The 14,089-nt window shown below is 35.2% G+C and overlaps 1 protein-coding gene across 1 annotated transcript in view; it reads right to left on the reverse strand.

The window, feature by feature from the left end:
* The window catches only part of ERCC6L2 (ERCC excision repair 6 like 2), a 136,648-nt gene that overhangs the window by 48,692 nt on the left and 73,867 nt on the right, over positions 1-14,089 (reverse strand). Inside the window, exons 12-14 of the mRNA XM_027875047.1 lie at positions 13,152-13,247; positions 9,805-9,904; positions 5,041-5,193 (exon numbers count right to left, since the gene is read on the reverse strand). Of these exons, the coding sequence (XP_027730848.1) occupies positions 5,041-5,193; positions 9,805-9,904; positions 13,152-13,247 (349 nt within the window). The remainder of the gene's footprint in view (positions 1-5,040; positions 5,194-9,804; positions 9,905-13,151; positions 13,248-14,089) is intronic.

The following is a 14,089-nucleotide window of genomic DNA, read 5'->3' on the forward strand; positions in this document are numbered from 1 at the left end:
GGTGAAGCAGTTGGGCACCTTGTGGAAGAGGCAAGAGGTAGCATGTGCCAGGCAATGTGAACCACTGTCATCACCACCACCTCCTTTCAGACCCTGATAGAGACAGCCCAGGACCCTGAACCCAAGAGCCTTGGAAATAGCAAGGCTTACAGTCCAGTGCCCACCCTTTCACCCTGGTAACTACTTCTGAAGGTGCTAGAGCCACATCTACTAAAGAAAAGAAAATTCTTATCACCAAATTTGTCACTGTCAAATGATTTAACATAAGAAACTGATATGATTTTACCAATGGCAATGACATCAAAAAAGAAACATTATCATCTGCTTTGCTACTACACCAAAGGACCACGGGAACTTTCCATCTGACTTGCAGGTGAAACCTTACATATGATTTGCTTCCCCCATCAGAATGTGAGCTCCTTCAGTGCAGGCACTATCTTTATTCATATCCACAATGCTTTGTACTCAGTAAGTGCTTAGTAAAATGCTTTATTCATTCCTTCATTCATTTCAGGATTTAGGGTGACAGAATCAAGGCAAATAGAACTGGAAAAGGCCACAGTGCAGGGGTTTATTTATTTATTTTTTTGCATTACAGACTACTTTCACAGTCTGGTGAAGCCTACTGACCCATCCAGAATTAGGTTTTTAAATGCATAAAATAAAATAAATAGGATTGCAAAGGAAAATAATTATATCAAACCATATTTATCAAAATATTTTTTAAAAAATTCACAGATGTCAGATTAAGAATCCCTGTATTAGAAACCAACTAATCTGAATGGTGCAAGGGAATGAGCTCTGGTTTTGAAACCAGAGATCTGGGTTCAAATCCCAGTTCCGCCACTTATGATCTGCAAATCTTGGGCAAGTAGCTTAACCTCTCTGTGACTCAGTTTCCTCCTCTGTAAAAGAAGGGTGTCAGACTAGATGACTTCTAAGATAGTGTCTAGCTATAAACTGATAACTTTATAATCCTTTGATCCTAATCCAAACCCCTCAACTTACATATGAAAGTGAAACTCGGAGAGTTTAATTGATTTGTGTAAGGCCACACAGCTAGTAGGCAGCAGAGGCAGGATTCCAAACCAAGTGTTTGGTCTAAACATGACTATAAATAATAATTCTCCAGAGGCTGTGATCTATTGGCATGGTCTTTAAGAATCTAAAGTGTCAACTTCATGCCATTATGTGGCACAGGAACAGGATTTTGTGGTGGAGTTGTTTATGTTACCACTGGTGATAATTTATTTGGTGCATTCCTTTGTGTCTCATAGGTATGACCAGAAAAGGAGATGAACTGGTCATGTAATAAGAGCAAGGGATAAAGTCGGAGGTCTGCACTGGTACACTGATAATGCCATAGGAAAAGTCTCTAGTAAACTGGACAGATCCCCTGTGGAAGATTTATGGGAGAATATGAGCATTAATCACACAGAATGAGGAATTACAGATGAGTTGAAAACTCTACTGATGGAGCAAGTATCTATATTGATAAAATTACGGATAGTTTGAAGGACTAGACAATATTGAATTAGGCAGAAAATGACTTAAAATAAATTACTTTAATTAGAATCACTCCATCAAAATAACCTCAGTGTTACTATATAAAATCTAAGTCAATAGATGAATCAATCATTAGCATTTATTAAAGTGCCAACTATATGTGAGGCACCATGCTTGGCGTTGGAGACATAGAATGAGGAGTGAAAACAATACCTGCTTTCAGACCTTATGCTGTAATGGGGGAGAGAAGTACACATGTAAACATAAACAAAATAAATCTAATGTGGATAAACAAAAACATATATAAAGTAGGACAACAGAAGTTGGGGGATTAGGAAAGGCTTCATGAAGAAGATGGTATTTGAGCTACATTTTGAGGGAAGAGAAGGACTCTATAAGGCAAAGGGCATGGAAGATTACCTGTCAGGCATGTGGGACAGTCATTGTAAACACACAGAGATGGAAGATGGAATGTTGTGGGAACGGAATGGACAGAAGGCCAGTTTGGCTGGATTATAGATTGTGGGAGGTGGAGTAATGTACAATGAGACTGGAGAGACAAGTTGGGATCAGTTGTAAAGGGTTTTAAAAATCTAACAGAAGAGATTATATTTGATACTAGAAGCAAGAGGAAGCCACTAGAGTTGATAATAATTTGATATATTTAGATAGACAGATGGACGGATAAATAGATGGATAGACAGATGGATAGACAGACTGACAGACAGACATATCTTTACATCTATAACTGTGAGTCACCTGAAAAGAAATGTTAGTTAAACCCAAGAGAACAGATGAAGTTACCAATAAAGAAAACATGCCGGGCAAAACAGAGAGCATTCAGGGATACTCACAGTTAAGGGGCATGATATGGATGATGAAACAACACAGATGGAGCAATCGCACAAGTAGGAGGAAAACCAGAAGAAATTAGAGAAGAGATCATGAAGGAGAGAAGGTGATCAACAATGTCAAAAGTAGCAGATAGGTAGAGAAGGATGAGGACTGAGAGAAAAATTTCAGATTTGGCAATTAATAGATGACTGGTAATTTTGGAAAGTAGTTCCAATTGAGTTATGTGGGTGGACAATAGACTGCAAAGGGTTGAGAAGTGAGTGGGAAGAAAGGAAGTGGCTACAACCTCTGAATTTCTAAACTAAGCCAATTTCTCAGAAAAATAATTAGTTGCCATTCAGGTTCCTAATTTAACAAATCTATCTCCTTTCCCTTTTTAGAGGAGAGAAGTGCAGATAGTGAGTACATAAAGCTTTTCAAGGAATTTGGAAGAGAAAAGGAAAAGAGATATAATATAATTGCCTGAGGGGTTGGTAGAGTCTAGTAATTTTTTTTTAAATTTAAAGAATAGGGGAGATAGGCATGTTTGAAGGAAAGAATCGATAGACTAGAAAAAGCTGAAGATCTGAGAGACTTAGGTAGAGGAGGGGGAAGATTACTGATGCAATCTGCTAGAGAATGCTGGAGGGGACATGATCAAGTGCATGCACAGATGGGCTGAAGAAAGGCCACCTCTGTCAGGAGGAAAGGAGGGGAGAATGGGAAATGATGTCACAGAGCTTTGAGATGAAGAGAAGGAGAGAAGGGGGAGTCATACTGAATACCTCAACTGCAAGAAGTGGGAAAAAGGAGGTGTGAGAGAACTCAATGAAAAGGAAAGAAAAGGTTTGTAATAGCTTCTGTAGGAAGTGGGACAACAAATCAGAGAGGAATAAAAGGATTGTGATGCTGCAGTGAAGATTCAGTAGAAGTTGGATAACATGATTTTGTAATGTATGCATTGCAAGTTCTGGCTTCATTCAGTAGCTCGTGGGTAAAACTGGAGAAGGTAGACGGTGAGAGAGATCTAGGGTTGAGGTCTGAGAAGAGATTAAGTAGTGATCAGACAAGAGGGCAAGGGATTCAAGGAAGTCGAAATAGGTAATTATTAGTTTGAGACTGGAAAAAAAAGTACTCAGAGCAGGGGTAATGGCTTTGAGAATCTAGTGAAGGGTGAAAGTACTGATAGTCTCATTGAGGAGGATGAATAAGTTTTGGAAGAGTGAGGTATAAGGAGAGGTGAAATGATAAAAAGGTTATAATCTGATAGGGGAATATCAGATTTTCTAGTTAAGGAAGCAGAAAACTTATAGGTAATAGTAAAGAACTAATGTGTAACCATCACTATCTATGTCTTGCGTAAACTGAAAGAATAGGTCATAGAAGCAGAGGAATTGGAAAGTTTGGGAGTTTGAGAGAGCATCGAAGTAAATAATGAATTATCCTAGTATAAAGGCAAGAGAGGAAGATGGTGAGCCAGGTGCTGAATTCTCTGTGAAAAGAGGGAGAATGACTTGGGGGTCAGTATACTACAGCCACCATAATTTAGACTGGGTGTAAAATTTTTATTGAGTGGACCTCAAAGAAGCAAAGGTTGCTGAGAGATAGAAATACAATAAAAGCATAATATATTAAAACAGGCTTAGAATAAACAAAATGATTAAAAAATATTGACCCGGTCCTTCCTGATCACTCTGCTCCTACATACTTTCTATACCATTTGGAGTATGATGCTCATTACTGTGATTTACTATTAGGTACATGTCCTATCTCTCCAATTAGACTATAGGTTTCATGATTGCAAAAACTTTTAAATTGTTAGTACCCAGCACAGTGTCCAATAAAAAGTAGGCAAAAATAAATATTTTGACCAATTATGATGATGAATAATATGAAGGATTTGCCAACCACTAGTTGTGTGACTTTGGGCAAGTCTACCTTTCTGGGTCTTAGCTGCCTCATTTATAAAGAAAGGGGATTAGAACAGAGGTTATCTAAGGATGTAACCAACTAACTACAAACATTCTATGACTCTATAAAGTATTTTGTCTTTTCCAACATCTATTATAGAATACTTAAGTCAAAGAACTTAAATTTCTTGTGCAATGAAAAATTTTAAGACTTTTTTGGAAAGATACAAAAATGTTCCATTTAAAGAACAAGAAACATCTGTATGCTGAAGATGAACATAACTGGAAGAGTCTGAAAACTGGTGTGGAATTTTTATTGGGAACAGCAAACAAAAATCTCCATGACACATGAGACAGCATCTCAGGGAGTATTTGGTAACTTTTAATCAAAACACATTTTATATTTTTGTTTATTTGTGGAGGACATTTTTTTCCCTGAAATTTCAGCAGCTGTTTCCAAAATAATACACCTCCCTTTGTCCGTGTGGAAATGGCTTTGAGGGGGAAAAGAGTCACATGCTGAGGCCTGTGTGTGGATAGGGGTAGGGGAGCTTTATGAATGTGTATGAAAAAAGCTGTTTAAAGGCACAAAGCTTCATTTTCAAAAGTCTGATTGCAGCTCTCTAAAAATGTAAATTCTAAGAGTCTTATGATATATTTTGCAAAAAAAATTGCAATTTCCTCAAGATCTAGGAAGATATATTCATTTATATTTCATAGTACACACATGGGGGAAAAAAAAAAAGTATTGCTTAAAACCTCATTGAAAAGGCCAAAACAAATTTCACACCTCCAGGATATCCCTTGTAAGACAGGACCCTTGAGATCTTAGTTTGAAAAGGTTGTGGATCCCAAAAAGCTCTCCTTGATGTTCTTTTGATCCTTGAACTGCTTCAAAATAACGCTTGGCATTTTCACTCCCAACCACCACACAGTGCAGTTGCTAAAACAGAAAAATACACGATATTTCAGAAATGTTTGATCCAACAACATGTCAGAATTTCCTGGCATTATCAGTATATACACAGTTTGAGGTGGAGCAGACAGGGAGGAAATTTTGTTTTAATATCCCTGGAAGATGTTGCCATTCTGGGGAAATGATCATCTGATTAGTTTTACTGAAGACCAAATAAAAAATAGCTTTATACTTTTTATCTGTTTTCCACCTACTACCTACAAAATTAAGTCAATATTTTCCCTAATTTTTTTTACATGAAAAGAAGAAATTTCTAGGCATTTTTATCCTGTTAAGTTGTTCTAGAGTAATGCTATAATAGGTACTACTAAAAATTGACAGAATTAGTTCATCTATCACCAAATTATAAGTTTGAATTGATGATATGATGACTACAACAGGGAATAATAATGATCACGATGGTACTGGGAACTAAAAGCAATGCTCAATTTCTCCCTTGGAAATAAAGTATATTTGAAACAAGGGGAGCTTTTTAACTTCAATATTTTTGTTAAGTTGTTTTTCAGTTGTGTCAGACTCTTCATGATTCCTTTTAGGGTTTTCTTGGCTAAGACAATAGAGTGGTTTGCCTTTCCTTCTCCAGCTCATTTTATGGATGAAAAAAGTGAGGCAAATGCGTTAAATGACCTTTCCAGGGGCACACAGCTAGTAAGTATCTAAGGCCAGATTTGAATTCAGGAAGATCAGTCTTCCTGACTCCAGGCCCAGTGCTCTATCCACTGCACCACCTAGCTGCCCCTAACTTCAATATAGTTCCTTGGAAACCCAAGGAACTTCTTCTTTACACAGAAGAGGACCATATTAATAATCAGTCAGGGAATTTACTGAGTATCTCTAATATGCTGAAAGCTGTGCACTAAATGTTACACGAACAAGTATAACAGACAAAATTAACCAAAGCACACTGTAGTCTTTTTTGATACTATGAATCTCCCAGATTTCAGGTGTCTTTTAATGTCCTTCAGCATGGTTGTGAAAATAAACAGTAAAATGGTTTTATTTTATTGGTCATAAGGAATTGGTAGGAGAAGATGCCAGTATTAACATAATCAATCACACCATCTGAAAAAGACTTAGTCTCAATAAGTTGCTTTGGAAAGTCAAGCTTAATCCTTAACAGTTCAATTATTAAATTCTTTGAGGTAAGCCAAAGTCTAGAAACTACAAGTGTGTACTCTAGAAATACTAAAGTACTCTGTGCTTTTTTACTCCATCTGTTATCAGTAGCTTCATTAGACATTTCTACTTTCCTATCCCAGACTAAAAAGTATCTGAATACAAGAATGAAATCCTGTGCCCAAAACAAGTTCTGTATTTTCAAGGGCAAAATTCTACCAGCAAAGTTCAATTATAAAATTTATGTTGTGACATATTTTGACTAAATTTTCCAAACTGAAAACCAGGCTGAGAATAATATAATCATATTAGAAACCAAATGGACAAGAAAAGTAAAATAGTAATTGGAAAGGGAGTAATTTTCAGGTATATAATTTGTTCCTGCCATTAGACAATACAAAATGTGCCTATAAAAAGGCTCAAGAAAAAGGAAGAGGAAATTAGGTAATGGGAAGAATGTTCATAATGGCAAGGATTAAAAAAAGATAGTAAACATTAGTATAAACATTAGAAACATGAATTATTCTTTAGTATTATACCCACTGGTCTCCTCTAAACATCTTAATAGTTAACTTTTTTTTTTTTTCATATTTTGGTGAGGCAATTGGGGTTAAGTCATTCCATTCAAAATGACTACAAAATGCATAAAACATCTAGAAACTAACTTGTCAAGATCTATGCAAGACCTACATAATACAATTATACATCTCACATCATAAACCAAGATGAAATCCAAATAGGTACTTAACCTAAGATATAAAAGGTCAATTCATAAACAAATTAGAAGAACAAGAAAAGAAATATCTTTCAGAACTAAGGATAAGTGAAGAGTTCGTGACCAAACAAGGGGTAGAGAAGATATCAGCAGACAAAATGGAAAGTTCTAATTAAATAAAATGAAAAAAAGATTTTGCACAAACAAAAATCAGTGAGGCTAAAATTATAATGGAAACAATTAACTGTAGAAAAATATTCATAGCAAGTTTCTGTAATAAAGTTATCATATCCAAGATATATAAGGAAGTGATTCAAATATATAAGAATTAGAGCCATATCACAATAGATAATTGGTCAAATAATATGAACAGACAGTTCCTGAAGAAAGAAATCCAAGTACTAGACTAAAACATTAAAATGCTCCAAATCACTAGTAGATACAGGAAAATTAAGATAACTCTAAGGATCTATATCATACCTATAAGAATGGCAAAAATGACGAAAAATAGAAAACAACAATTGTTAGAAAGCTGCAGGAAAACACACAGACTAATATACTATCATTGGTGGAAATGTGAATTGCTCCAGTCATTTTGGAAAGCAATTTAGAACTATGTGCAAAATGTGTCCAAATCATGCATAATCTTCGAGTCAGCAATACTATTAGGCCTATTCCACCCCTCCCTCACAAAACAAACAAACAAACAAAAAAAAACAAAGTGAAAGGAAAGGAACCCATACATACAAAAATGTTTATAGCAGCTCTTTTTGTTACAGCAAAAAGCTATAGAAACTAAGAAACCAAGTTGATGCTCATCAACTTGTGGAATGATTGAACAAACTATGGCATATTAATGTAATAGAACATAATTGGGCCATAAGAAATAATGAAAAGGATAGTTTCAGAGAAACCTGGGAAGATCTGTATCAACAACCATAAAGTGACCAGAATCAGCAGAACAATTTATGCTATAACAACATTTTAAAGAGAAACAATTTTGAAAGACTTAAGAAACTCTGATTAATCAATCACCAACCATGACTCTAAAGGAATGATGATGAATCATGTTACCCGTCTCCTGATGAAGAGGTGATGGACTCAAGAAGCAGAATGAGCCATATATTTTCAGAAATGGCCAATGTGAGAATGTTTTTGTGACTCTGCCTATTTGTTAAAAGAGTTCTGTTTTTCCCTTGTATTTTTTTTTCCAATTTTGGGGGAAATAGGATTAGGATTAAGATCTCTTGCCCCTTTCCCTTCCAAAAGAAAAAATGAAAAAGAAAGAAAAGAGGGATATTGAAGGTCGTTTTTTTTTTTTAAATGTATGTCAGGGAACAAAAAGTCAGATAAGTGGGAGAATTTTGAAAGTGAAATATCAAAGTTATTATGTAACAGAAATTTTCAGTTTCACATATATTCTTTTGCTGTTCTACTCTGAATATGAAGATGCATGTTTTATTTAGTATTTAAGTTCAGAACTACCATTTTTTTTTAAACAGGTATCTGTAATGGAACTAAAGATTTTATTATTTGTTCTCAACTGATCTTTAAAATTAAAATTGTCATGTTATATATACTATAACTTAGTATATATGATTACTATATTAATTAACATGTTATATTATAGTAATATAATAAAAACATTAAATTAAAATTATATAATAATGACCAGCTCCTCCAAGGTGAATAAGGTATAAGTTAGCCTTAGAGGTACAAAAAGCTAAGAAATTTCTTAGTGAAACAAAGTAGAATTTGATGCCCTAAAGATGTACTCTGACAAGAACTTGAAACGACACTGTTTTGAGGAAAGAACAAAATGTAAGTCAAGAAATCTGGTTCTAGCTCTTTTCGTGGTGGCAAAAAATTGGAAAATTAGATGCTCATCAACTGGGAAATAGTTGAACAAACTGTGATATGGGATTGTGATGGAGTACAATTGTGCTGTGAAAAATGGTGAAGAAGATGATTCTAGAAGAAACTGGGAAGACTTATATGAGCTAATGCAAAGTGAAGTGACCAGACCCAGGAGAACACAGGATACAGTTAACAGCAACAATGTAATGACAATCAACTGTGAAAAGCTTAGCTGCTCTGATTAATACGATGATCCACAACAATTCCACAGGATTCATAACCAAAAATGCCATACATCTTCAAAGACAAAACTAATGAACTCTGAGTGGAAAATGAAGCATTTTTTTTTCCCACTTCATTTTTTCTCCAACTCTAACATTGTATAACTTTGTAATGGGAGACTGGCCAGTACAAGATCAGTCCTAGAAGCATTTGTGTTTGATGTACTGCTTCAGGAAGTACTTGATGAAGTGGGATGAAGGGACCCTGTCCTCTAATTCAGAGCATGCACAAGTGGTTCTGGTATCTTATGATTTTCCAGTCTGATAACCACATGATGAAGAAATGGCCTTTTAATTGGCTTCTAACTGGAACTGTACATGCAAACAAAAGGTTTCAATAATTCACCCTTATTTTTTCCCCTTTCTAACTTCTAAAACTTACATCTAAAACTTGGAGACAGAGGGTAGGAGATAGCCTGACTTGTTAATCTGTGTATGCATTATGAAAACAGTTCCTAGATTTGACTACAAATTCAATCTGTACTTTTATGTGTAAATTTTATATCATGGCTAAAATAATAAAAATGTGTTTCCTATTCCTATCTAAATATCCCCTACTAAAAGGCAGTTTCTTCTAAATCATCAGACAAAAGATAATTCAAATTTTACCTGCTTATATACCTGACGTAAATACATGATCTCTTCCACAGTTCCTAAGGATATAAACCTAAATACTTTCACATCCCGACATTGCCCAATTCTATACGCTCTGTAAAAAACAAACACACACACACACACAAAAAAAAAACAAAAACAAATTAACTGAAAGAGCTTTGTGTTGGGAGGTAATACATAGTTCTATGGTATTCTAACAACTCAAAATCTTAATTTATTTTTAATTTGTCATCACCATTTCTGAAGGTGTCCCTGCCCTTCCACTACTCAACAAGCCATCACTTAAAACAACAAGTAAAAAAGGGAAAATAAAAAACCATTCAGAAAAATTAACCATTATCAACTGAGTCCAACATTATAGGCAATGTTCTACACCCACAGATTCCCCCTCCTCTGCAAAGAATGAAGGAAAATGCTTTTTTTGCCTAATCTCTTCTTAAGGCCCAGGCTTGGTCATTATAATTAATAAGTTTATTTCTAGTAAGTCATTTATTATGTCTTTACTTTGTTCCAGGCACTAAGCTGGGAACTGGGAATACAAAAACAAAAAGAAGTTCCTACCCTCAAAGAGCTTACAATCTAATAAGGGAAGATAATACATAACAGGGAGTAGTGTTTTAGACTGGTAATTCACAAGTATAGTGAGCAGAGGTATATGACAATTGATTGCCATGTCCTTTCCAGGAATGGTAGCATTAACGGTACTGCTGACAGAGCTAGAAGCAGAAAGGAGGATGGAGAATGAAGAGTATACATGGCACGACGATGGCCAGCTGTTTGGCAGGTCTGGGTTGAGTTAGTTATGGAGAACTATTGTGTTCTTTATAATTTTACAATGTTTAAGCTTTAACTGCTTTGTGATTATTTTTCCATTTGCAGCCTTGTAGTCATTGTGTATATTGTTTTCCTGACTCTGCTTACTTCATTTTATGTCACAGAAGTCTTTTTCATGCTTCTTTCTCTATGTTCATCGTACCTGTCATTTCTTAGGGTACAATAATATTACATTACACTCATGTACCATAATGTTTTTAGCCATTCCCCAATCAAAAGGCATCTACTTTGTTTCCAGGTCTTTGCTACCTACAAAAAGTTGCTATGAATAATTTTATACATATGGAGCCTTTTTTTTTTTTGTTAATGATCTATATCTATCTCCTTGGGGTATATGCCTAGAAGTCAGGGCATTTTTTTCCTTAAACAATAAACCTGATTTTCTTTAGGAGCTACAGAATGGTAGAGCAGCCAGAAGTGCCTTTTCTGTCAAACACAATTACATTTTCCCCTTAGGTCTCCATTGAGCTCTACAACTACAAACCCATTAACATTAACAAGTTGAACATGCTGCAGTTGTTGTTACACACACTAGCTGTGGAAGGTTTGGTGTGAAAAGTGGGAGCTTCTGCTTCAAATACTGATTGCCCAGTTTATAAAATGGGACTAGGGCCTGAGAAGGCATTATCTTATTTTTCTCTATCTCTGCCATACCTTTACTACTTTTTTATTTACTTGATTAAAATAAATCTCTTATGCCTAACTTTCTTCTCTCCCTTTCCCGGATAGTAGTAGAACTATTGCCGGGAATTAGTTAAATTGGCTTGAGGAAAACACTAAGAAGAATAAGGATAGGTGAGTGGTAGGCTTAGTGCTATGTCCTTATCTCCAGTCTCCTCATAAAATGACTCCTAACCAAAAATGCTATTTTTTAATCAATCCAATTTGCCTTAAAGCTCCAAAGTATCTGAATATACCATTCTCTATATATTGCATGCTATTAAAAAAAAACAAAAGAAGCTTCCCATACAAAGTCTGATGAAGCTAGTAACATTTTTCTTCAATAATTTTTATATAGTTTTAGAAGTATTTAAATATTTATAAAGTTTTAGAAGTATTTAAAAGCCTCAAATTTTAATAATTTTAATAATCCTAGAATTCTATTCAATCATACTTGGAATGGTTCCACACTTTAGAAAAATGGTCAGTACACTTCAAGCCAGCATGAACTCCAAAACTATATTTCACAGTAAGATTTAAAAGATTATAAAATGTTCATGCTGTAAGAAATCATTTCATTCAACTCCCTCATTCTACAGATAATGAAATAATGGCTATGGGAGATTAAGTGATCTGCGATAGAGCCTAGAACCTTTTCTTAAGAACAGAAATAGATGTTTAAAAATGTATGTAGTATTTAAAACACTTAATTCTAAAAATTTATTTATTTTTAGTTTTCAACATTGACTTTCATAAGATTTTGAGTTCCAAATTTTCTCCCATCCCTCCCCTCTCCCTACCCCAAGAAAGAGTGAAATCTAATATAGGTTCTACATATACATTCATATTAAACTTATTTTCACATCAGTCATGTTGTAAAGAAGAATTAGAACCAATGGGAGAAATGACGAGAAAGAAGAGACAAAAAAAAAAAGAGAGCAAATAATATGCTTCCATCTGCATTCAGACTCCATAGTTCTTTCTCTGGATGTGGATAACATTTTCCATCATGAGTTTTTTGGAGTTGTCTTAGATCCTTGCATTGCTAAGAAGAGATAAGTCTATCAAAGTTAGTTCACACAATGTGGCTGTTACTATGTACAGTGTTCTCTGAGTCCACCTGCTCATCATTTCTTATCGCGCAATAGTATTCCATTACATTCATATACCACAACTTGTTCAGCCATTCCCCAACTGACAAGCATCCCCTCAATTTCCAATTCTTGGCCACCACAAAAAGAGCTGCTATAAATATTGTTGTACATGTGGGTCCTTTTCCCATTTGTATGATCCCAACCTAGAAGTGGTATTGTTGGGTCAAAGGGAATGCACAGTTTTATAGCCCTTGGAGCATAGTTCCAAATTGTTCTCCAGAATGGTTGGATCAGTTTACAACTCCACCAACAATGCATTAGGGTTCCAATTTCCCCACACCTTCTCCAACATCATCATTTTCTTGGGGTTTTTTTTGTGTTAGCCAATTTGATAGGTGTGATGTGGTACTTCTGAGTTGTTTTGATTTGTATTTCTCTAATTGATAGTGATTTACAGCATTTTTTCATGTAACTATAGATAGCTTTAATTTTTTTCATCTGAAAACTGACTGTTTGTATCCTTTGACCATTTATCAATTGGGGAATGACTTGTAATAAATGATATTTGTAAAAGACCTAAGTATTCTTAAATAAGATTTCCTTCTCTATCTTTTCATCCCTTGCCTCAACCAATCATAAGTTTACTTTGTATCAATCTAAACCTTTCAATTTCATGATCAAATACAATTTTTAAGAACTCTACATGACAAGCAGTATTTATAAATCACTTCAAATGACAGCAAGAACATATACCTGTCAATGGCTTGAAGATCATTGGCTGGATTCCAGGTAGGATCAAAGATTACAACGACATTGGCACCAATAAAATTGAGGCCAAGTCCACCAGCCCTTGGAGAAAAAAGGGAAGGATGAAATTAGAAAGTTCTTTAGGAATGCTACTTCCTCAAAAAAATAAAAGTACAGTACTTAAATACAACTTATTAAGTTTTCAGCTGAAGGATTAACTTTGCTAGGCTTCTACTTTCAAAAAACTGATTACTATACTAACATTAAATTAACAAGAAGCAACAGAATTTTTTTATACACTAACCAAATTGTGAGGAGAAAGGAATATTTACCATATTTCTAGAATTACTCTTTCCCACTGGCATATAATATCACTCAAAATGTTGAGTCCCAAGTGAAGTGAGTTGTCTTCCTCCCTGTTGTCTTTTAGACCTTTAAGTACTATTTTTGAAATGTTTTATAACAATATTTTTTTAAATTGTCAGTATAATGAAACTAAACAAATAAAACACATTTTGTAAGTCCAATCAACAAAAGTGCTTTTTAAAAAAAAGAGTACAGGGGGCAGAGCCAAGATAGCAGAGTAAAAGCAGTGACTTGCTTGAGCTCTCCCCCAAACTCCTCCGAATACCTATAAAAAATGGCCTAAGCAAATTCTAAAGCAGCAGAACCCACAAAAAGACAGAGTGAAACAAATTTCCAGCCAAAGACAGCCTGGATGGTTGATCAGAAAGGTATATCGCGCCCGGTAGGGAGAGGAGCGCAGTTCAGCGTGGGCGCACAGGCCGCAGTGACCCTGGAGCAGGTCTCAGAGGACTGAATCACATGCAGCTGTGGCGGTTTCCAGACTTCTCAACCCATGAATGCCAAAGACAACTTGGAAGGTCAGTGTGAAAAGTCTGTGACTGCGGTGAAAGAGAGAAGCTAGGTTTCAGCCACAAGTA

Source organism: Vombatus ursinus, unplaced genomic scaffold (assembly GCF_900497805.2).
Source record: "Vombatus ursinus unplaced genomic scaffold, bare-nosed wombat genome assembly UNPS02014807.1, whole genome shotgun sequence".
In the NCBI taxonomy this organism is placed as follows: domain Eukaryota; kingdom Metazoa; phylum Chordata; class Mammalia; order Diprotodontia; family Vombatidae; genus Vombatus; species Vombatus ursinus.